The sequence below is a fragment of the Pristiophorus japonicus genome, unplaced genomic scaffold, assembly GCF_044704955.1.
Source record: "Pristiophorus japonicus isolate sPriJap1 unplaced genomic scaffold, sPriJap1.hap1 HAP1_SCAFFOLD_211, whole genome shotgun sequence".
Taxonomy (NCBI): Eukaryota; Metazoa; Chordata; class Chondrichthyes; family Pristiophoridae; genus Pristiophorus; species Pristiophorus japonicus.
The window spans coordinates 978,039-1,001,991 of NW_027251810.1; the positions used below are offsets into that span (position 1 = coordinate 978,039).

The 23,953-nt window shown below is 47.1% G+C and overlaps 1 protein-coding gene across 1 annotated transcript; it reads right to left on the bottom strand.

Moving 5' to 3' along the window:
- Positions 1–12,606: 12,606 nt before the first annotated feature.
- LOC139245145 (probable G-protein coupled receptor 139) lies at positions 12,607–19,601 on the bottom strand. Its single transcript, XM_070871104.1, has 2 exons — positions 19,407–19,601; positions 12,607–13,508 (listed from the first exon to the last, which is right to left on the bottom strand). The coding sequence occupies exons 1-2, from the start codon at positions 19,585–19,587 to the stop codon at positions 12,607–12,609; spliced, it is 1,083 nt and encodes a 360-aa protein (XP_070727205.1). The 5' UTR covers positions 19,588–19,601.
- Between the last annotated feature and the right edge of the window lie 4,352 nt (positions 19,602–23,953).

A 23,953-nucleotide genomic window follows, 5' to 3' on the forward strand; every position in this document is an offset into this window, starting at 1 on the left:
AATCCCACTGCCGCACTCTCTCCCCATAGCTCTGTATCAATCTCCAAACTAATCCCACTGCCCCGCTCCCTCCCCATAGTCGTGGATCAATCCCCAAACTAATCGCACTGCCCCGCTCTCTCACCATAGTCCTGTATCAATCCCCAAACTAATCCCACTGCCCCGATCTCTCCCCATAGTCCTCTATCAAACCCCAAACTAATCCCACTGCCCGCTCTCTCACCATAGTCCTGTATCAATCCCCACACTAATCCCACTGCCCCGCTCTCTCCCCATAGTCCTGTATCAAACCCCAAACTAATCCCACTGCCCCGCTCTCTCCCCATAGTCCTGTATCAATCCCAAACTAATCCCACTGCCCTGCTCTCTCCCCGTCGTCCTGTATCAATCCCCAAACTAATCTCACTGCCCCGCTCTCTCCCCATAGCCCTGTATCAATTCACAAACTAATCCCACTGCCCCGCTCTCTCCCCATAGCCCTGTATCAATCTCCAAACTAATCCCACTGCCCGCTCTCTCCCCATAGCCCTGTATCAATCCCCAAACTAATCCCACAGCCCCGCTCTCTCCTCATAGTCCTGTATCAATCCGCAATCTAATCCCACTGCCCCGCTCTCTCCCCATAGTCCTCTATCAATCCCCAAACTAATCCCACTGCACCGCTCTCTCCCCATAGTCCTGTATCAATCCCCAAACTAATCCCACTGCCCCGCTCTCTCCCCATAGCCCTGTATCAATCTCGAAACTAATCCCACTGCCCCGCTTTCTCCCCATAAACCTGTATCAATCGCAAACTAATCCCACTGCCCCGCTCTCTCCCCATAGCCCTGTATCAATCCCCAAACTAATCCCGCTGTCCATCTCTCTCCCCATAGCCCTGTATCAATCCCCAAACTAATCCACCTGCCCCGCTCTCTCCCCATAGCCCTGTATCAATCACAAAACTAATTCCACTGCCTCGCTCTCTCCCCATAGTCCTGTAACAATCCCCAAACTAATCCCACTGCCCCGCTCTCTCCCTATAGACCTGTATCAATCCCCAAACTAATCCCACTGCCGCACTCTCTCCCCATAGCCCTGTATCAATCTCCAAACTAATCCCACTGCCCCGCTCTCTCCCCATAGTCCTGTATCAATCCCCAAACTGATCTCACTGCCCCGCTCTCTCCCCATAGTCCTGTTTGAATCTCCAAACTAATCCCACTGCCCCGCTCTCTCCCCATAGTCCTGTATCAATCCCCAAACATATCCCACTGCCCCGCTCTCTCCCCATAGTCCTGTATCAATCCCCAAAATAATCCCACTGCCGCACTCTCTCCCCATAGCTCTGTATCAATCTCCAAACTAATCCCACTGCCCCGCTCCCTCCCCATAGTCGTGGATCAATCCCCAAACTAATCGCACTGCCCTGCTCTCTCCCCATAGTCCTGTATCAATCCCCAAACTAATCTCACTGCCCCGCTCTCTCCCCATAGTCGTGTATCAATCCCCAAACTAATCCCACTGCCCCGCTCTCTCACCATAGTCCTGTATCAATCCCCAAACTAATCCCACTGCCCCGATCTCTCCCCATAGTCCTCTATCAAACCCCAAACTAATCCCACTGCCCGCTCTCTCACCATAGTCCTGTATCAATCCCCAAACTACTCCTCCTGACCCGCTCTCTCCCCATAGTCCTGTATCAATCTCCAAACTAATCCCACTGCCCCGCTCTCTCCCCATAGTCCTGTATCAATCTCCAAACTAATCCCACTGCCCCGATCTCTCCCCATAGTCCTGTATCAAACCCCACACTAATCCCACTGCCCCGCTCTCTCCCCATAGTCCTGTATCAAACCCCAAACTAATCCCACTGCCCCGCTCTCTCCCCATAGTCCTGTATCAATCCCAAACTAATCCCACTGCCCCGCTCTCTCCCCGTCGTCCTGTATCAATCCCCAAACTAATCTCACTGCCCCGCGCTCTCCCCATAGCCCTGTATCAATTCACAAACTAATCCCACTGCCCCGCTCTCTCCCCATAGCCCTGTATCAATCTCCAAACTAATCCCACTGCCCGCTCTCTCCCCATAGTCCTGTATCAATCCCCAAACTAATCCCACTGCCCCGCTCTCTCCCCATAGCCCTGTATCAATCTCGAAACTAATCCCACTGCCCCGCTCTCTCCCCATAAACCTGTATCAATCGCAAACTAATCCCACTGCCCCGCTCTCTCCCCATAGCCCTGTATCAATCCCCAAACTAATCCCGCTGTCCCGCTCTCTCCCGATAGCCCTGTATCAATCTCCAAACTAATCCCACTACCCCGCTCTCTCCCCATTGCCCTGTATCAATCCCCAAACTAATCCCACTGCCCCGCTCTCTCCCCATAGTCCTGTATCAATCCCCAAACTAATCCCACTGCCCCGCTCTCTCCCCATAGCCCTGTATCAATCCCGAAACTAATCCCACTGCCCCGCTCTCTCCCCATAGCCCTCTATCAATGCCCAAACTAATCCCACTGCACCGCTCTCTCCCCATAGTCCTGTATCAATCCCAAAACTAATCCCACTGCCTCGCTCTCTCCCCATAGCCCTGTAACAATCCCCAAACTAATCCCACTGCCCCGCTCTCTCCACATAGCCCTGTATCAATCCCCAAACTAATCCCACTGCCCCGCTCTCTCCCCATAGTCCTGTATCAAACCCCAAACTAATCCCACTGCCCCGCTCTCTCCCCAAAATCCTGTATCAAACCCCAAACTAATCCCACTGCCCCACTCTCTCCCCATAGTCCTGTATCAATCTCCAAACTAATCCCACTACCCTGCTCTCTCCCCATAGTCCTGTATCAATCTCCAAACTAATCCCACTACCCCGATCTCTCCCCATAGTCCTGTATCAAACCCCAAACTAATCCCACTACCCCGCTCTCTCCCCATAGTCCTGTATCAATCTCCAAACGCATCCCACTGCCCCGCTCTCTCACCATAGTCCTGTATCAATCTCCAAACTAATCCCACTGCCCCGCTCTCTCCCCATAGTCCTGTATCAATCTCCAAACTAATCCCACTGCCCCGATCTCTCCCCATAGTCCTGTTTCAAACCCCAAACTAATCCCACTGCCCCGCTCTCTCCCCATAGTCCTGTATCAAACCCCAAACTAATCCCACTGCCCCGCTCTCTCCCCATAGTCCTGTATCAATCCCAAACTAATCCCACTGCCCCGCTCTCTCCCCGTCGTCCTGTATCAATCCCCAAACTAATCTCACTGCCCCGCTCTCTCCCCATAGCCCTGTATCAATCCCCAAACTAATCCCACTGCCCCGCTCTCTCCCCATAGCCCTGTTTCAATCCCCAAACTAATCCCACTGCCCCGCTCTCTCCCCAAAATCCTGTATCAAACCCCAAACTAATCCCACTGCCCCACTCTCTCCCCATAGTCCTGTATCAATCTCCAAACTAATCCCACTACCCTGCTCTCTCCCCATAGTCCTGTATCAATCTCCAAACTAATCCCACTACCCCGATCTCTCCCCATAGTCCTGTATCAAACCCCAAACTAATCCCACTACCCCGCTCTCTCCCCATAGTCCTGTATCAATCTCCAAACGCATCCCACTGCCCCGCTCTCTCCCCATAGTCCTGTATCAATCTCCAAACTAATCCCACTGCCCCGCTCTCTCCCCATAGTCCTGTATCAATCTCCAAACTAATCCCACTGCCCCGATCTCTCCCCATAGTCCTGTTTCAAACCCCAAACTAATCCCACTGCCCCGCTCTCTCCCCATAGTCCTGTATCAAACCCCAAACTAATCCCACTGCCCCGCTCTCTCCCCATAGTCCTGTATCAATCCCAAACTAATCCCACTGCCCCGCTCTCTCCCCGTCGTCCTGTATCAATCCCCAAACTAATCTCACTGCCCCGCTCTCTCCCCATAGCCCTGTATCAATCCCCAAACTAATCCCACTGCCCCGCTCTCTCCCCATAGCCCTGTTTCAATCCCCAAACTAATCCCACTGCCCGCTCTCTCCCCATAGCCCTGTATCAATCCCCAAGCTAATCCCACAGCCCCGCTCCCTCCTCATAGTCCTGTATCAATCCCCAATATAATCCCACTGCCCCGCTCTCTCCCCATAGTCGTCTATCAATCCCCAAACTAATCCCACTGCACCGCTCTCTCTCCATAGTCCTGTATCAATCCACAAACTAATCCCGCTGCCCCGCTCTCTCCCCATAGCCCTGTATCAATCTCGAAACTAATCCCACTGCCCCGCTCTCTCCCCATAAACCTGTATCAATTGCAAACTAATCCCACTGCCTCGCTCTCTCCCCATAGCCCTGTATCAATCCCCAAACTAATCCCGCTGTCCCGCTCTCTCCCCATAGCCCTGTATCAATCCCCAAACTAATCCCACTGCCCCGCTCTCTCCCCATAGTCCTGTATCAATCTCCAAACTAATCCCACTACCCCGATCTCTCCCCATAGTCCTGTATCAAACCCCAAACTAATCCCACTACCCCGCTCTCTCCCCATAGTCCTGTATCAATCTCCAAACGCATCCCACTGCCCCGCTCTCTCCCCATAGTCCTGTATCAATCTCCAAACTAATCCCACTGCCCCGATCTCTCCCCATAGTCCTGTTTCAAACCCCAAACTAATCCCACTGCCCTGCTCTCTCCCCATAGTCCTGTATCAAACCCCAAACTAATCCCACTGCCCCGCTCTCTCCCCCCTTGGTTCTGTATCAATCCCAAACTAATCCCACTGCCCCGCTCTCTCCACGTCGTCCTGTATCAATCCCCAAACTAATCTCACTGCCCCGCTCTCTCCCCATAGCCCTCTATCAATCCCCAAACTAATCCCACTGCCCCGCTCTCTCCCCATAGCCCTGTATCAATCCCCAAACTAATCCCACTGCCCGCTCTCTCCCCATAGCCCTGTATCAATCCCCAAGCTAATCCCACAGCCCCGCTCTCTCCTCATATTCCTGTATCAATCCCCAATATAATCCCACTGCCCCGCTCTCTCCCCATAGTCGTCTATCAATCCCCAAACTAATCCCACTGCACCGCTCTCTCTCCATAGTCCTGTATCAATCCACAAACTAATCCCACTGCCCCGCTCTCTCCCCATAGCCCTGTATCAATCTCGAAACTAATCCCACTGCCCCGCTCTCTCCCCATAAACCTGTATCAATCGCAAACCAATCCCACTGCCCCGCTCTCTCCCCAAAGCCCTGTATCAATCCCCAAACTAATCCCGCTGTCCCGCTCTCTCCCCATAGCCCTGTATCAATCCCCAAACTAATCCCACTGCCCCGCTCTCTCCCCATAGTCCTGTATCAATTCCCAAACTAATCCCACTGCCCCGCTCTCTCCCCATAGCCCTGTATCAATCCCCAAACTCATCCACTGACCCGCTCTCTCCCCATAGCCCTGTATCAATCCCCAAACTAATCCCACTGCCCCGCTCTCTCCCCATAGTCCTGTATCAATCCCCAAACTAATCACACTGCTCCGCTCTCTCCCCATAGTCCTGTATCAATCCCCAAACTAATCCCACTGCCCAGCTCTCTCCCCATAGTTCTGTATCAATCCCCAAACTAATCCCACTGCCCCGCTCTCTCCCCATAGTCCTGTATCAATCCCCAAACTAATCCCACTGCCCCGCTCTCTCCCCATAGTCCTGTATCAATCCCCAAACTAATCCCACTGCCCCGCTCTCTCCCCATAGCCCTGTATCAATCCCCAAACTAATCCCACTGCCCTGCTCTCTCCCCATAGCCGTGTATCAATCCCCAAACTAATCCCACTGCCCCGCTCTCTCCCCATAGCCCTATATCAATCTCCAATCTAGTTCTCTGTCTGTCTCTCTCTCGCTCTCTGTCTCTGTCCCCCTCTCGCTCTCTCTCTCCGTCTCTTTCTCTCTCTCGCACTCCCTCTGTCTCTCTCTCTCTGTCTCTCCCTCGTTCTCCCTCTCTCCCTCGCTCTCTGTCTCTCTCTCTCTGTCTCTCTCTCTCTCTGTCTCTCTCCCTCCCTCTCTCCCTGTCTCACTCTATCTCTGTCTCTCTCTCTCGCTTTCTGTCTCTCTGTCTGTCTCTCATTCTGTCTCTCTCTGTCTTTCTCCCCCTCTCTCTCTCTCTCCATCTCTGTTCTCTCTCGCTCTATCTTTCCCTCTCTATCTCTCTGTCACTCTCTCGCTCGCGCTCTCCCTTTTTCTCCCTCTCTCTCTATCTCTCTGTACTCCCTCTCTCTCTATCTCTCTGTATCTCTCTCGTGTATCGCTCTCTCTGTCTGCAATTCTTTCCCTCTTCATGTATCTCTATTTTTCTGTCATTGTTTCTGTCTCTCTCTCGCTCTCTCTCTCTCTCTGTATTGCTCTCTGTCTCTGTCTCTCTCTCTGTCTCTCTCTCTCTCTCTACACTTCCTCCCTGTCTCTCTCTGTCCCTCTCCCTCTCCCTCTCTGTCTCTATCTTTCTTTCTCTCTGTCTATCTCTCTCTCTCTGTTTTTCTCTCTCTGACTCTCTCTCTCTCTCTCTCTCTGTCTCGCTCGCTATCTCTCTCGGTGTCTGTCGGTCTCCCTTTCTCTCTCTGTATCTCTCTATCTCTCTATATATCTCTGTCTCTCTCTATCTTTCTCAATCTGTCTTTATCTCTCTCTCTGTCACTTTCTCTCTCTCTGTCTCTGTCTCTGTCTCTCTCGCTCTCTGTCTCGCTCTGTCTCTGTCGCCGTCTCTCTCTACCTCACTGTCTTTCTCTATCTTTCCCACTCTCTCTCTCCCTCTCTCTCTTTCCATCTCTGTTTCTCTCCATCTTTCCCTTGCTCTCTGTCTCTCTCTCACTCTCGCTCTGTCTCTCTCTCTCTGTATCTCCCCGTGTCTTTATCTCTGTCTTTCCCTCTCTCCTATCAATCTCTCTCTGTGTCTCTCTCTGTCTCTCTATCTGTCTTTCCCTCTCGCTCTCTCTGTCTTTCTCTCTTTCTGTCTTTCTCTCTGTCTTTCTCTCTGTCTCTATCTCTCTGTCTCTCTCTTTCTGTTGCTCTCTCACCTTCTCACTGAGTCTCTCTCTATCTCATTCCGTCTCTCCCTCTCTGTATGGGACAGTGTAGAGGGAGCTTTACTCTGTATCTAACCCCCTGTACCTGCCCTGGGAGTGTTTGATGGGACAGTGTAGAGGGAGCTTTACTCTGTATCTAACCCCCTGTACCTGCCCTGGGAGTGTTTGATGGGACAGTGTAGAGGGAGCTTTACTCTGTATCTAACCCCCTGTACCTGCCCTGGGAGTGTTTGATGGGACAGTGTAGAGAGCGAGAGTGAGAGAGGAACAGAAACAGAGAGAGACTGACAGAGAGACAGGGAGACTGAAAGAGAGAGCGAGAGAGAGGGACTCTGTATCTAGCCCCCTGTACCTGCCTGGGGAGGTTTGATGGGACTGTGTGGAGGGAGATTAAATGCCCAACTCTCTCTGTCCCTCTCAGTTTCTCTCTATCAGTCTCTCTCTCTCTGTCTGTTCCTCTGTCTCTCTCGCTCTCTCTTTCAGGGTCACTGTCTCTCTCCCTCTTTGTATCTCTGTCCCTTTCTCTCTCTCGCTCTCTCTTTCAGTCTCCCTGTGTCTCTCCCTCTCTGTCGCTTTCTCTCTCTTGCTCTCTGTCTGTCTCTCTGTCTCCCTCTCTCCATCATGCTCCCTCACTCTCTACCTCGCTCCCAATTTCTATCCATCTATCTCTCTTTCACTTTTTCCTCTGTCTCTGCTGCTGTCCATTTCCGATCTCTCTCTTTCTTTCCCTTTTCTCCCAACGCGCTCTCTCTATCCCTAATTCTCTCACTGCTTCTTCCTGTCCACCTCTCTTTTTCTCTCTCCCTGTCTCTCATTCCCATTCTGATGTGTCCTTGATTGAAAAGTACCCTGACATATTGCAGCCTGACTGTTTAAACCCACAGCAAAAATCACATTTCTGGGACATTTTTGATTTGCTAACCATCCAATTGTGGGTTGGAATGTGTGGGTTAAATCTCGTTTCTCCATCTGAAAGCGTTGAGTGTTTCAGATTGAGCAGTATATGGGATCAAAGGCTGATTCAGACAATGCTGCATTGTGGAACGGTGTGAAATCTTCGCAGGGCAGGACATGGGGAACCAAGATTTGTTGGTTTGAATAAGGTGTAAATTCGATTGTGTCACCCCCTCACAGATACACAGGATTGAAGCTGTTTACCATCAATGCCCTGAAAGAATGTCTGGCTGACTTCAAACTCTTCAAACACATGAAGGACCCGGAGACTGGGACCAATACACAAAGACCTGAGCCCAGGCAGGCAAACCAGGTTTGTTCACAGATCACCCATTTTGGTTTAGATTTCAAAAATATACTTTATTCCTCGAAAATGTTCACAATACATTGGAAAATAGTTCAGTACATTGCGTTCAGCAATTCCATACAATTCATTTGGATGCTGACAGCATTTCCATACAATACACGATCGTACATTTCATTTCAAGGTGGAGTTTAGTCCAATCTGTAAATGCCGTTCCATGTAGCACTGTGTAAATTAGGGTATTACATGGAGCAGGTAAGGACAGGTTTACATTACATTCCAGGATACATTTCAATCCCCATCACCAATCACGTTACAGGTAGCACTGTGTCGATGGAAGCAGGACACGCAACGGATGAGAATACATTGAGATGTCTTTACAAGTTACTAAACAGTGCAGAAACTGACATTATACATGACACAACACAGGTGTGTTTCAGTACATGGGGCTCGTTGTATACAAGCAGATTAACAAGTACAGGCCGAGGGGGGTCTGATTCCATCCCCTGGCGATGTGACATTCTGTCAAACGTGTTCGACATTCTGCTCAGGGAACAGTCTGTTAGATAATCTCACTCTACACTGTCCCATCAAACACTCCCAGGGCAGGTACAGGGGGTTAGATACAGAGTAAAGTTCCCTCTACACTGTCCCATCAAACACTCCCAGGTCAGGTACAGGGGGTTAGATACAGAGTAAAGCTCCTCTACACTGTCCTATAAAACACTCCCAGGGCAGGTACAGGGGGTTAGATACGGAGTAAAGCTCCCTCTACACTGTCCCATCAAACACTCCCAGGGCAGGTACAGCATTGGGTTAGATACAGAGTAAAGCTCCCTCTACACTGTCCCATTAAACACTCCCAGGGCAGGTACAGGAGGTTAGATACAGAGTAAAGTCACTTTACACTGTCCCATCAAACACTCCCAGGTCAGGTACAAGGTGTTAGATACAGAGTAAAGCTCCCTTTACACTGTCCCATCAAACACTCCCAGGTCAGGTACAGGGGGTTAGATACAGAGTAAAGCTCCCTCTACACTGTCCCATCAAACACTCCCAGGGCAGGTACACCTTTAAGCAGCTAACGTTAAATTAGAGAGTAGTCGGTCTCTGTTATCAATCTCCCAGTGTTAACATAAAATGGTGACCATTAACAAATGTAAAATGGATGACTGAAGATCGGTGTGTGCATTGTCACTGTGGTTCTGGGAGAGCTTCAGAAAGACAAAGAGAGAAAAAGGGAGAGATATACAGAGAAATAGACAGACATACAGATAGAGAGACAGAGAGGGAGAGACACAGAGACAGGGAGAGAGAGACAGAAAGGGAGAGTGAGAGAGCGAGATAGCGAGTGGGAGAGAGACAGAGAGTGAGACAGACATACAGACAGAGAGAGACAGACAGGGAGAGACACAGAGACAGGGAGAGAGAGACAGAGAGAGAGAGACAGAGACGGAGAGAGAGAGAGAGAGAGAGAGACACACACAGAGAGTGAGAGACAGACAGGGAGAGAGAGAGAGAGAGAGAGAGACAAAGAGAGTCAGAGAGAGAGAGAGAGACAGCGAGAATCAAAGAGAGAGAGGGAGAGACAGACAGGGAGAGACAGAGAAAGAGACATAGAGAGAGAGAGAGACCGAGAGAGACAGAGAGACATAGAGAGAGAGACAGAGAGAGAGAGACTGAGAGAGAGAGACAGACAGAGAGACAGAGAGAGAGAGAGAGAGCGACAGGGAGAACGAGACAGAGGGACAGAGCGAGTGAACGAGACGGAGAGAGAGAGAGAGACAGAGTGAAATTGACAGAGTGAGAGTGGCAGAGAGTGTCAGAGAGAGGGATTGACAGTCAAAGAGAGAGAGGGATGGGGAAAGATATGGAGAAAGAGTGATAGAGTGAGATACAGAGAGAGAGAGTGACAGAGAGAGAGAGAGACAGAGAGGGAGAGAGAGAGACAGAGAGAGTCAGAGAGAGAGAGAGAGACAGACAGAGAGAGTCAGAGAGAGAGAGAGAGAGAGAGACAGAGAGGGACACAGAAAGTGAGAGATAGACAGGGAGAGAGAGAGTGGGACAGAGTCAGAGAAAGAGAGAGAGAGAGAGCGAGACAGAGAGTCAGACAGAGAGAGAGAGATATAGAAAGAGTCAGAGAGTTCGAGAGAGACAGAGATAGTCAATGGATTGACAGACAGGGAGAGACAGAGAAAGAGACATAGAGAGAGAGACACAGAGAGACATAGAGAGAGAGAGACAGAGAGAGAGAGACTGAGAGAGAGACACAGAGAGAGAGACACAGAGAGAGAGAGAGACAGAGAGACAGAGAGAGAGAGCGACAGGGAGAACGAGACAGAAAGACAGAGCGAGTGAACGAGACAGAGAGAGAGAGACAGAGAGAGTGAGTGTGACAGAGAGAGAGAGTGGCAGAGAGTGTCAGAGAGAGGGAGAGACAGTCAAAGAGAGAGAGGGATAGAGAGAGATAGGGAGAAAGAGAGTGATACAGAGAAATACAGAGAGAGAGAGAGACAGAGAGATAATGTTAGTGAGAGAGAGATAAAGAGAGAGAGGGGCATAGAGGGAAGTACAGAGAGAGAGAAAGAGATGAAAAGAGACAGGAGAGAGACACAGAGAGACAGAGAGAGAAACTCAGAGACACAGAGAGAGAGAAAGGCAGAGTGAGAGGGATAGAGAGAGAGACAGAGAGAGAGACAGAGTGAAAGACAGAGTGAGAGAGAGAGAGAGAGAGAGAGTGAGAGAGAGAGAGAGATAGAGATAGAGACAAGACAGAGAGAGAGAGAGACAGAGAGAGAAAGACAGCGAGACAGATAGACAGAGAGAGAGAGAGAGACAGATAGATAGAGAGAGAGAGAGAGACAGAGAGCGAGAGAGAGAGAGAAATAGAGAGTGAGACAGGCAGGCAGACAGACAGAGAGATGGTGAGAGAGACGGAGAGAGAGACAGAGTGTGAGACACAGAGAGAGAGAGAGCGAGAGAGAGAGAGGGAGAGTGACAGAGAATGAGAGAGAGAGAGAAAGACAGAGAGATAGAGAGATAGAAATACAGAGAGAGAGACACACAGAAATAAAGACAGAGAGAGAAACACAGAGTGACAGAGAAAGATAGTCAGAGAGAGACAGAGATTGATAGAGAGAGAGGGAAAGACAGAGATAAAGACAGGGAGAGATACAGAGAGAGAGAGACAGAGACAGAGGGAGAGGGAGACAGAGAGAAAAGGAAAGAGAGAACGAGAGAGAAATAAAGGCGGAGAGAGAGAGCGACAGGGAGAAAGACAGAGAAAGACAGAGAGAGAGAGAGAGCGAGAGACAGGCACAGAGAGAGAGAGGGCGAGCTAGAAACAGATCGAGAGAGATGGAGATATATCGAGAGGGAAAGAGATACAGACAAAGAGAGAGAGCCAGAGAGCGAGAGAGCGAGACCTGGGAGTCATGGTGCATTTGTCATTGAAAGTTGGCAAGTGGTGAACAAGACAAATGGCATGTTCGCCTTCATATCTCGGGCATTTGAGTATTGGAGCAGGGAGGTATTACTGCAGTTGTACAGGGCCTTGGTGAGGCATCACCTGGATTATTATGATCAGTTTTGGTGTCCTAATCTGAGGAAGGACGATCTTGCTATTGAGAGAGTGCAGCGAAGGTTCACCAGACTGATTCCCGGGATGCCATGGCTGGCCAATGAGAAGAGATTGGATCCACTGAGCCTGCATTCACTGGAGTTTAAATGAATGAGATGGAACCTCTTAGAAACATATACAATTCTGACGGGACTGGACAGTTTAGATGCAAAAAGAATGTTTCTGATATTGGGGAAGTCCAAAACTACTGGTCACAGTCTAAGGATAATGCGTAAGCCATTTAGGACCGAGACGAGGAGAGACCTTTTCACTCAGAGAGTTGTTAACCTGTGGAATTCACTACCACTGAGAGTTGTTGATGCCAATTCGTTAAATATATTCAAAATATGGCCCTTACGGATGGATCAATGGGTATGGAGATAAAGCAGGAACGGGGTACTGAGGTGAATGACCAGCCATGATCTGATTGAACGGTGGTGCAGTCTCGGAAGGCCGGATGGCCGACTCCTGCACCTATTTTCTATGATTCTATGTTTCTATATTTCGTTGGACTGCCTATGATGCTGATGGTGATTCACCCGGACTGCAGGCCCCTCACAGGGCGCCCGTTGTAGACAGTGTGTGAGTGAGAGTGTTATTATTCACGCGAATCACTGGTCACGCCGGGGAGAGCAGCTCGCCCACAATATCAGGACACAGGGAGTCTGATGCAGGAACGTTCCTGCATCTTCTCATCGTTTAATTAATTTCAGAATCAGTGTGAAGGGATATTTCCCTACATTCTTCAACTGCTGTCTGAACTTAGTCTGGGTCACGGCATAAATTGCCGTGTTTGTGCAGCAACTCAGCAGCTGCAGCATTATTCCAACGTCCATTACATAAAAAGGTATATATAAAGAATCATACCCCAAAAAGTACATCTGGGTCCATATAGAATGCACCATAAACACCGCCCACAACAGGATGAAATTGCCGGAGATAACAAACAGTAAAATGATGGAATTCCTGCGGCTGGCCATCTCTGGGTCACTGGGACACTCCCCACTGCTGGCACCCAGGAGTTGCCTGCGGGCTCTGCTGGCTAATATAATATGCCTGGCGGTGACAGTATTGAGCAGCAGAATCAGAGCAAATGGGACACATGGGGTGAGAATATAATGAAGGAATATGATTGTTGTCCAGACCGGTGAATTCAGAACATCATCTGTTATATAGCAAAACCAGGGCATGTTTTCAAGTATATAGAAACGTGTCAACATAAAATACCAGAAAATGTTCTTCAACCCGCTCAGCAAAGTCACGGTTCCCAGAACCACAGCCGCCGTACTCTCGGTGCAATATTTAGTTTTCAGCTTCTGGCAACAAATGGCCACAAAGCGATCAAAGGTGAAACTGACGGTGAACCAGACAGAACAGTCTGTGGCTGCGTGAAGTAAGACGGCGTGAATATTACACACGCGGAAGGACCGCACGAAATGGAACTCTTTCTGATAAAGAATCGGAATGTGTCTCAGTATCAGGTCGAGGATAATGACCAGGAGATCCGTCACTGCCATGCCCACCAGATAGCGAGTGACACATCTGGAGAGACCGCACTTTCCACGAGGCAGGATCACAATCGTCAGGATGTTAACTGTCAGGCAGGGAAATAAACAGGTAAATTAAACATTAATTTGGGAGCAAGGAATAGACTCCAAACTAAAATAATTAACAATCATTGATAAGTTAATCACCAACTAAATTCAGTCATCAGCATTAAATCAGACGACCCATCCCTCAGTCAATGAGCCGCCAAATGCTTATGTAACATCAGCATCGTAGGCAGCCCCTCGAAAGCGAGAAAGACTTGCTTCCACGCGAAAAGTGAGTTATCAGGTGACTGAACTGTCCAACATGGTAATTACAGTCTCTGTCACAGGTGGGACAGAGAGTGGTTGAAGAAAAGGGTGGGTGGGGAGTCTGGTTTGCCGCACGCTCATTCCGCAGCCCTCGTTTGGTTTCTACATGTTCTCGGCGACGACTCGAGGTGATCAGCGCCCTTCCGGATGCACTTTCTCCACTTCAGGTGGTCTTTGGCTAGGAACTACCATGTGTCGGTGGGGATGTTGAATTTTAATATGAAGGCTTTGAGCGTGTCCTTGAAACGAGTATTTAAAGTATTTGAACACAAATGGAAGAGATTAATTGTTGTAGCTTTTCACCTGTTGGTTTCCACTTGTGCAGAGAATATTAGACGAGAAAATATGAAAGTTTGTTCATATTCTAAGTACCTAAATTAAAATCAGCCGGGGTTGATTATCCTGAAATACAACTATTTTTGATTGAAACTATATATGAATTGCTCCCTCATTATAGAAAGATAGAAACTATAGAAAATTGTTGCAGGAGTAGGCCATTCGGCCCTTCGAGCCTGCACCACCATTCAATGAGTTCATGGCTGAACATGCAACTTCAATACACCATTCCTGCTATTTCGCCTTACCCCTTGATCCCCCTGGTAGTAAGTACTGTATCTAACTCCTTTTTGAATATATTTAGTGAATTGGCCTCAACATCTCTCTGTGGTAGAGAATTCCACAGGTTCACCACTCTCTGGGTGAAGAAGTTTCTCCTCATCTCAGTCCTAAATGGCTTACCCCTTATCCTTCGACTGTGACCCCTGGTTCTGGACTTCCCCAACATTGGGAACATTCTTCCTGCATCTAACATGTCTAAACCCGTCAGAATGTGAAACATTTCTATGAGATCCCCTCTCATTCTTCTGACTCCATTGAATAAAAGCCCTGTTGATCCAGTCTTTCTTGATATGTCAGTCCCGCCATCCCGGGAATCAGTCTGGTAATACTTCGCTGCACTCCCTCAATAGCAAGAACGTCCTTCCTCAAGTTAGGGGACAAAACTGTACACAATACTCCAGGTGTGGCCTCACCAAGGCCCTGTACAACTGTAGCAATACCTCCCTGCCACTGTACTCAAATCTCCTTGCTATGAAGGCCAACATGCCATTTGCTTTCTTAACCGCCTGCTGTACCTGCATGCAAACCTTCAATGACTGATGTACCATGACACCCAGGTCTCGTTGCACCTCCCCTTTTCGTAATCTGTCACCATTCATATAATAGTCTGTCTCTCTGTTTTTACCACCAAAGTGGATAACCTAACATTTATCCACATTATACTTCATCTGCCATGCATTTGCCCGCTCAGCTAACCTATCCAAGTCACTCTGCAGCCTCATAGCATCCTCCTCGCAGCTCACACTGCCACCCAACTTAGTGTCATCTGCAAATTTGGAGTTACTACATTTAATCCTCTCGTCGAAATCATTAATATACAGTGTAAACAGCTGGGACGACAGCATATATCCACTAGTCACTGCCTGCCATTCTGAAAAGTAGCCATTTACTCCTAATCTTTGCTTCCTGTCTGACAACCAGTTCTCAATCCATGTCAGCACACGACCCCAAATCCCATGTGCTTTAACTTTGCACATTAATCCCTTGTGTGGGACCTTGTCGAAAGCCTTCTGAAAGTCCAAATATACCACATCAACTGGTTCTCCATTGTCCACTCTACTGGAAGCAACCTCAAAAAATTCCAAAAGATTTGTCAAGCATCATTTCCCTTTCACAAATCCATGCTGACTTGGACCTATCATGTCACCTCATTCCAAATGCACTGCGATGACATATATGTGCAATAAAACCGATAACTGTAATCAAATTACACTTTGACCATTGAAGAATCAAATTAAATATGTTTGCCGGTGTTATTGATGCACTTCAGTCCCTCCGGCAGCCACCTCTCGTGGAAGGCCGCGAACGTTCCGGTGGACACCGCGTGCTCCATCTCCTGGCTTGAACGTTTCCGTGGAAGAGAGGGAGGCAGCCGGGCTGAACGATCCTCTCGACCGTCCGCTGCCTGGACCAGCTGATGGTCCGCTTGGCCATGTCCCGGAGCAGTCCGACGATGAGGATTCTGACCTCCCGCTCCCCCTCCGCACGAGGGGCCCAAAGATCAGAAGTGCACAGCCGGAGGCAACAGATTTTTCCACTGTGTTTCTCGCTGAGAGACGCACTGAACTGTGACAGATCGGCATGGGACCAAATTGCAAATTCAAATTAAAGATTGGAAATAAATGAAAGAAATCTGTCTGAACGAACATTTTGTTTGTGAATGTTAATGATGCTTGTGATCCTGTTCCACCCATCAGAAGCACTGCCATTAATGCAGAACTTGAGATGGTGACAAAGGAGACACTGACTGGAACTAAATGATCAGAGGATATTTACCCGGCTATAAAATAGCGTGGACAGAACAGAGCGAACAGAGTTTCGCTTCCTCTATTCAACTCCAAGTGAGAACAAAAGAGGAGAAATTGGCTGATAAAAGGAAGGAATAAAATAATAAAAAATGGACGGCCTCTTATATGATTTCTTAATTATTGCATCACAGAAAATAACGGTAAAACTTTCACAATAAATAAATATTCATGAACTTCAGGATCTCTGAGATGATTCCAGTGATGCGATGAAGGGACTTCCCAGAAAGGGCTCCCATCTCGCTTCAGGAGTTCACACCAACATCTCCCTAGAGTACACTGCTCCCTCCCTCAGTCCAGATATTTAATGACCAGGTTCGCCTACATTACACTACACCCACCTCTGTCGAGAAATTTCATTCGCAGGTTCGCCTAACTTTCAGTGCTCTCACGTCGGTCCAGGGATTTCATTCCGAGAGGCAAATATTTTCTCTGCTCATACCTCTGTGATTGGACCTGAGTCTTTGGAATGAACATATGATCTTGGCCGCAACTCCACTTCCGTGCCCACTCCACATAACCCTGAACTCCCTTCTCGTTTAAAAATCAGTTTATCTCCATTTAATAAGATTCATAGAAGCTGCCTCCACAGCTCTCTGTCGAAGAGAATTCGAAAGATTCACGCCCCCCTGAGAGAATAAATTGCTTCTCATTTGTGATTTAAATGGGCGATCCCTTATTCTGAACCTATGTCCCCTGGTTCTAGATTTCCCCCACTAGAGGAAGCATCATCTCTGCGTCTACCCCATCAAGCCACTATAGAATCTTACACATTTAAATAAGATCACCTCATAGTTTTCTAAACTCCAATGTATACACACCCATCCTGCTCAACCTTTATTCTTATAACAACATTTTCATCCGAGTAATCAACGTTCTGAACCTTCTCTGAACTGCCTCCAATGCAAGTAAATCCTTCCCCAACTAAAGTGACCAAACTGTACACAATAGTCCAGCTGTAGTCTTATTGACAACCTGTATTGTTGTAGCAGGACTTCTACATTCTGTCCCACTTGAAATAAAGCCAGACATTCTGCTGCCTTTTCTAATTGCTAGCTGTACCTACATGCTAACCTTCTGTGTTTTACGTACAAGAACCATTGACCAATCTGGACCACAGCAATTTGGAATCCCTCCCCATTTAATAATAATTTGCTTATTTATTTTTCATAACAAAGAAGATAACGTCACCTTTTCCACATTATACCCCATCTGCCATTGTTGTGGCCCACCCACTTAGACTATCGATATGCCTTTGCATATTTTTGAGTCCTCCGCACAACATGCTTTCACACTTATCTTTGTATTATCAGTGCTTCGATGGGAGTAAACCTGGACAGTTCCATTGGGCGGGCCACATCTTCCCGATGCCTGACACAAGACTCGCAAGCAAGCGCTCTACTCGGAACTCCTGCAGAGTAAGTGAGCCCCAGGTGGGCAGAGGAAACTTTTGAATGAAACGATCAAAGCCTCCTTGATGAAATGCAACATTCCAACCAACAGCTGGATGTCCCTGGCCCATAACTGCCTGAAGTGGAGGAAGAGCATCCAGGAGAGCGTTGAGCAAGTCGAGTCTCGTCGCCGAGAGCATGCAGAGACCAAGTGCAGGAGTAAGAATGAGCGTGTGGCAAACGAGCCCCACCCACCCATTCCTTCAACCACTCTTTGTCCCACGTGTGACAGAGATTATATTTCCGTATTGGACTGTTCAGTTACATAAGAACTCATTTTAGAGGAAGCAAGCCTTCCTCTATTTAAAGTGACTGTCTACGATGATGATGTTGTATCATCAGCAAAGATTTAACATTTAATTTAGATTTTCAAAATTATGATGGGTTTTAAGAGAGCGAGTAAGTCACACATGTTTCCAGTTGCACAATGGTGCAGAACCAGAGGAGACAGGTTTAAGGTAATTGACAAAAGAACCACAGGAGAGATGGGAAGAGTGTTCTTTATGCAGTGAGCAGTTGCGATCAGGAATGCAATTTGTGAGAACACGGTGGAAGTAGATTCAATCGGTATTTTCGAAAGGGAATTGCTTTATTCGTGGAAGGAGATATATTTACATTTTTCTGGCTAAAGAGTTGTACATCTGAGATAGTTCTATCCAAGTGGCGGCATGGACACGATGGACCGAGTTGACTTTCTTTGCTGTATTAATCTAACATTCTATGAGCAAGAGACAGAGAGAGTGAAATGTAGAGAGACAGAATGAAACTGACAGAGAGACAGAGAGGAAGTGAGAAACTTACAAAGTGCCAGAATGAATGAGTAAAATAGAATAGAGAGAGTACGGCTGGAGGACGAATAGAGGGAAGTAAATTAACATTTATTGGGCAATTGGATAATTACTTGAAGGGGAAAAAATTGCTGGACTATGGGAATAGAGCAGGGGAATGGGACTAATTGGAGGGGGTGAAACCATGGTGGGAGCTGAACACATGGATGAGAATAATAAAAATGAGACATTATTTAATCGGGATCCAATTTTGGTCGAAGAGCAGATTGTTAATGGGTGAACAGGACTTAGTGGAGTTAGGATATGATCAGCAAATTATTTAACTGAGCTCTAATTTATAATGGACTGTAACTGCGAGGTGGGCAAGGAAAGCATTGCAATGGTCAATTACTGTTCAACAAAGTCACTCGGCTATTGAGGCGAAGGAATGAGTTGGGCAGTATTATGGAGATGATAGTGGGCATGACCAGTGATTCAAAGGAGAAGAGGTCAGCACTGAACTCAGGGTAAAACAGAATGCCGAATTTGCGAGCAATCTCGATCAGCCTCAGACATTGGCCACAGAGGGGACTAAGTCACTAGATATACAATGTGACGAAGACTTCCAAAGATTTAAGTGACATACTCAGTAATACAGTGAAATATAGATTAGAGTTATATTTGCTGGATATTGAGACTTACGAGGAACACCAACAACACCAAAGAGTGTGGAATAAATTAAAAGAACACTCGTACAATTAACAACGTATGCACAGTTAATAGCTGGATGCAGAGATGTCCCAGGAACAACAACTGAAGCAAAGATGAGAAAGCAATTTACAAGTCTAGTAATACAGCGAAACATGGTTTGCAGAGTTAATAGTTGGATACAGAGACTACCAGGAAAAACAAATGCAGCAAGGAGGTGGGAGTAAAATATGAGATAAGTAATACATTGAACCATGGTTACTGGAATAACGAGATAGACTTACCAGCAAAACCAACAACAGCAAGGACGGGATAGTAAATGTATTGAATAATACGAAATGCAAAACGCATTCGCAATACGAATGGTAGTTCCTCATAATGTGCAACAAGATAGTTAAAATACAAGATGAAACTCTTGCCATTTGTTGTAACATTCCAATCCATTTTTTTCAGATTCTGATCCATTGTTGTAACATTCGAATCTACTGTTCTCAGATTCCGACTCGCTCTCTATGGAGCAGTGCGATGATCGCTGTTAGTGCCAGAGGTAATGCTCTCACTGTGACTATGGGGCAACACATTGAAAAGAGTGCCTTATTAATATGAGCGAGAATCACTCCAGTGACACAATTCTGTAAATAGAGACTTATATTAATTACAGTCACTGAACAACCAGCTTCTGTAAACCCGTGGAGACTGATATTAATTACAGTCCCTGAACAAACATTTTGAATTAACCCCTTCAATCCAACACTTTATGTACCACAATAAGTTAGATCTCCTGGAGTAGTTTTGATCACCTGGATAAGTCGGGGCGGAATGTTGCCAGATACTTTTCCCGAAATTGTCCTGGATTTTAAATAGTTTTTTTTCCTCTGCCGGGAGATCACATGGCTCCGGTTGGTTTGGAGTGTAGAATATTTCAGTTTAAGGTGTGTCACAGTTGTGTGGGGCAGTCTGCTTGTGCTTGGTGATCTTTACTTTTCCTCCATTGTTAATGGTTCAAAAGATTACATGTAAGCTTCAGGGCTGCTGACCGATGGGACATAAGTTTTTGAAGGTTGGCATGCAGGTACAGCAGGCGGTTAAGAAAGCAAATGGCATGTTGGCCTTCATAGCGAGGGGATTTGAGTACAGGGGCAGGGAGGTGTTGCTGCAGTTATACAGGGCCTTGGTGAGGCCACACCTGGAGTACTGTGTACAGTTTTGGTCTCCTAACCTGAGGAAGGACATTCCTGCTATTGAGGGCGTGCAACGAAGGTTCACCAGACTTATTGCCTGGATGGCGGGACTGATCTATCAAGAAAGACTGGATCAACTGGGCTTGTATTCACTGGAGTTCAGAAGAATGAGAGGGGACCTCAGAGAAACGTTTAAAATTCTGACGGGGTTAGACAGGTTAGATGCAGGAAGAATGTTCCCAATGTTGGGGAAGTCCAGAACCAGGGGACTAAGGATAAGGGTTAAGCCATTTAGGACCGAGATGAGGAGGAAATTCTTCACCCAGAGGGTGGTGAACCTGTGGAATGTTGTACCACAGAAAGTTGTTGAGGCCAATTCACTAAATATATTCAAAAAGGAGTTAGATGAATCCTTACTACGAGGGGAATCAAGGGGTATGGTGAGAAAGCAGGAATGGGGTACTGAAGTTGCATGTTCAGCCATGAACTCATTGAATGGTGGTGCAGGCTAGAAGGGCCGAATGGCCTACTCCTGCACGTATCTTCTATGTTTCTATGTTTCTATGTGAGTCTTTGTCGGCCGTTGCGGACACGATGGGCCAGAAATGGCCTCCTGTGCTGTAAATTTCTATGTTTCTATGTTTCCCTATTACTAGTCCGAATGGGATGTATGAGTGTTGCTGAGTGAAGGAATGATGGAAATAGCTCAGGCCAGAATCATTAATCCTCCTTGGATATGTCAGTGGTGACAGAGGACTGGAGGTTCGCAAATGGTGCACCCTGTTCAAAAAAGGAAAGAGGGATAAAACCTGTTGCTACAGGCCAGTCAGACTAACGTCTGTGGTGGGGAAACTTCTAGAGGCCATAATCCGGTATGAAATTAGCTGTCAGTTGGAAAAAACTGGATTAATAAATGACAACCGGCACAAATTGTGTTAATGTTGAAGTGTATCTGAAAAACCTGATTCAGTTTTTTATGTAAGAACCTAACCGTTTGATGAGCGTCGTGCAGCTGATGTTGTGAATAATGACTTTCCAAAGCCGTTTGATAAAATGTCACTTCATCGACTTGATAGGGAAACTGAACCTCATGGAATTAAAGGGACAGTAGCTGTGTGGATACAACATTGGCACCGGAACAAATAACAGAGAGTAGTGGTGAAAAGTTGGCGTTCAGACAGAAGGGAAGTATACAGTGTTGAAACCTAGAGTTCTATATTAGTAGCAGTGCTCTTTCTGATAGAGATTAATAGCCAGGACCTAAGTCTAAAGGCATAATTTCAAATTTGCAGATGTCACGAAACTCAGAAATGCAGTAAGCAGTGGGGAGCATAGCAGACTTCAGAAGCACAGCGATAGACTGGTTAAATGGGAGACACATGGCAGATAAAATTAAACATGTGTGAAGTGATACATTTTGGGAAGGAACATGACAAGAGGCAATATAAGTTAAAAAATAAATGTTTTAAATGGTGTGTTGGTGCAGAGACACCTGGGAGTCGATGTGCACAAATCTTTGAAGGTGCCAGGGCAAGTTAATAAAACTGTTAAAAACGCAGGAAGAATCTTTGACTTTATGAATCATCGCGTATGGTAGCAAAGTGATTGTGCTACTGTGCTAATGATCCAGAGACCTGGACTAAAGATCCAATGGCATGAGTTCAGATCCCACCAGCTGTGCAATTTAAGGTGAATTAAATAAATCTCGAATTAAAATATTGTGTCAGCAATGGTGACCGTGTGGATCTCGATTGTCATTACCCGTCTAGTTCAAAAACGTGTTTTCGGGATGTAAATCGCCCGCCCTTACGTAGACTGGCATAAATATCACCCCAGTCCCACAGCAATATGGTTAACTCTAAATAGCCCTCTCGATGTATCGATGCATTCACCAGCAGCATTAAGGTGGAATTTGGGATGGACAATAAATGCTGCCCACACCACCGATTCACACATAATGAAGGTACAATAAAAATCTGTTAAACATCGGTTTATCTCTGCATGACGATTCGGCAGCACACATTAGGAAAGCCTTGGAGAAGGTGTGGAAGAGATTTAATCACCATCATAGGCAGTACCTCGAAATCGGGGATTGCTTGCTTCAACTCTAAAAGTGAGTTCTTAGGTGATTGAACATATATGGGAATTACGGTCTCTGTACCAGGTCGGGTAGATAATGGTAGAGGGAAAGGATGGGTGGGACTGGTTTGCCGCACACTCCTTCCGCTCTCTGCGCTGGTTTGCTGCATGCTCTTGGCGACGAGACTCGAGGTGCTCAGCGACCTCCTGGATGCTCTTCCTCCATTAGTGCAGTCTTTGGCCAGGGACTCGCAGCTGTGAGTGGGAATGTTGCTCTTTTTCAAGGAGGCTTTGAGGGTATCCTTGCAACGTTTGCTGTGCCCACGTGGCGCCTGTTTGTCTTGTAGGAGTTCCAAGTAGAGCGCTTGCTTTGCGAGTCTCGTTTCAGGCATGCGGACAATGTGGCCTGCCCAGCGGAGCTGATCAATTGTGCTCAGTGCTTCGCTGTGGGGATGCTGGCCTGATTAAGGGCGCTAACGTCTGACATCCCAAGGGATCTGCAGGATCTTGAGGAGCCATAGGTATGTATCCAGTAATTTGTGGTAACTACTTCATACTATCCACGTTTGTGATCCGTAAAGTAGGCTGGCTATGTCTACATTCCCGTAGACCATGTGCTTGGTGCCAGATTTTATGGCGTGATCTTCCAACACTCTCTTCCTCAGGTGACCGAAGGCTGCGCTGGTGCACTGGTACCCGCAGAGAGAGTTATAAGGAGACATAAGCAACTGTGATTTTTCCCGTTCGCTCAGAGAATATTAACGTGAGATTTAATAGAGGTTTTCAAGACTATGAGGGCTTTGGATAAAGTAACTGAAGAGAAACTCTGCCAGTGGTAAAAGAGTTGTTAACCAGAGGGAAGACTTTTACGAAAATTAGCAGAGGGTAGATGAGGAGAATTTGTCTTACACTGCGAGTTTGCATGACCTGGATTGTTCTCGCTGAAAATGGGATGGAAGCAGATTTAACAATAACTTTTAAAATTTTCAGATGATATAAAGATTAGTGGGAAATCGGTTTGTGGAGAGGACACAGAGAGGCTACAAAGAGATTTCGATAAGTTCAGCGAATGGGCTAAGGTTTGGCAAATGGAAAAAAAAAACAGTAAAAGGGAATATTATTTGAATGGGAAGAAATTATAACATGCTGCGGTGCAGAGGGACCTGGGGGTCCTTGTGCATGATTCTCAAAAAGTTAGTTTTCAGGTGCAGCAGGTAATCAGGAAGGCGAATGGCATGTTGGCCTTCATTACGAGAGGGATGGAATACAAAAGCAGGGAGGTCCTGCTGCAACTGTACAGGGTATTGGCGAGGCCGCACCAGGAGTACTGCGTACAGTTCTGGTCACCTTACTTAAGGTAGGATATACTAGCTTTGGAAGGGGTGCAGAGACGATTCACTAGGCTGATCCCGGAGATGAGGGGGTTACCTTATGATGATAGATTGAGTAGACGATGTCTTTACTCGTTGGAGTTCGGAAGGATGAGGGGTGATCTTATGGAAAAATGTAAAATAATGAAAAGGATAGACAAGATAGAGGTAGAGATGTTGTTTCCACTGGTCGGGGTGACT

What these genes read in the sequence shown, in the direction of transcription:
- LOC139245145 (XM_070871104.1), bottom strand. Translation starts at nt 19,587, where the DNA reads ATGGATCAGAATCTGAAAAAAATGGATTGGAATGTTACAACAAATGGC. An exon ending in TGCTGTTGTTGGTTTTGCTG is followed by an intron (nt 13,509 to 19,406) that starts GTAAGTCTATCT and finishes CCTGCCTGACAG; the next exon opens with TTAACATCCTGACGATTGTG.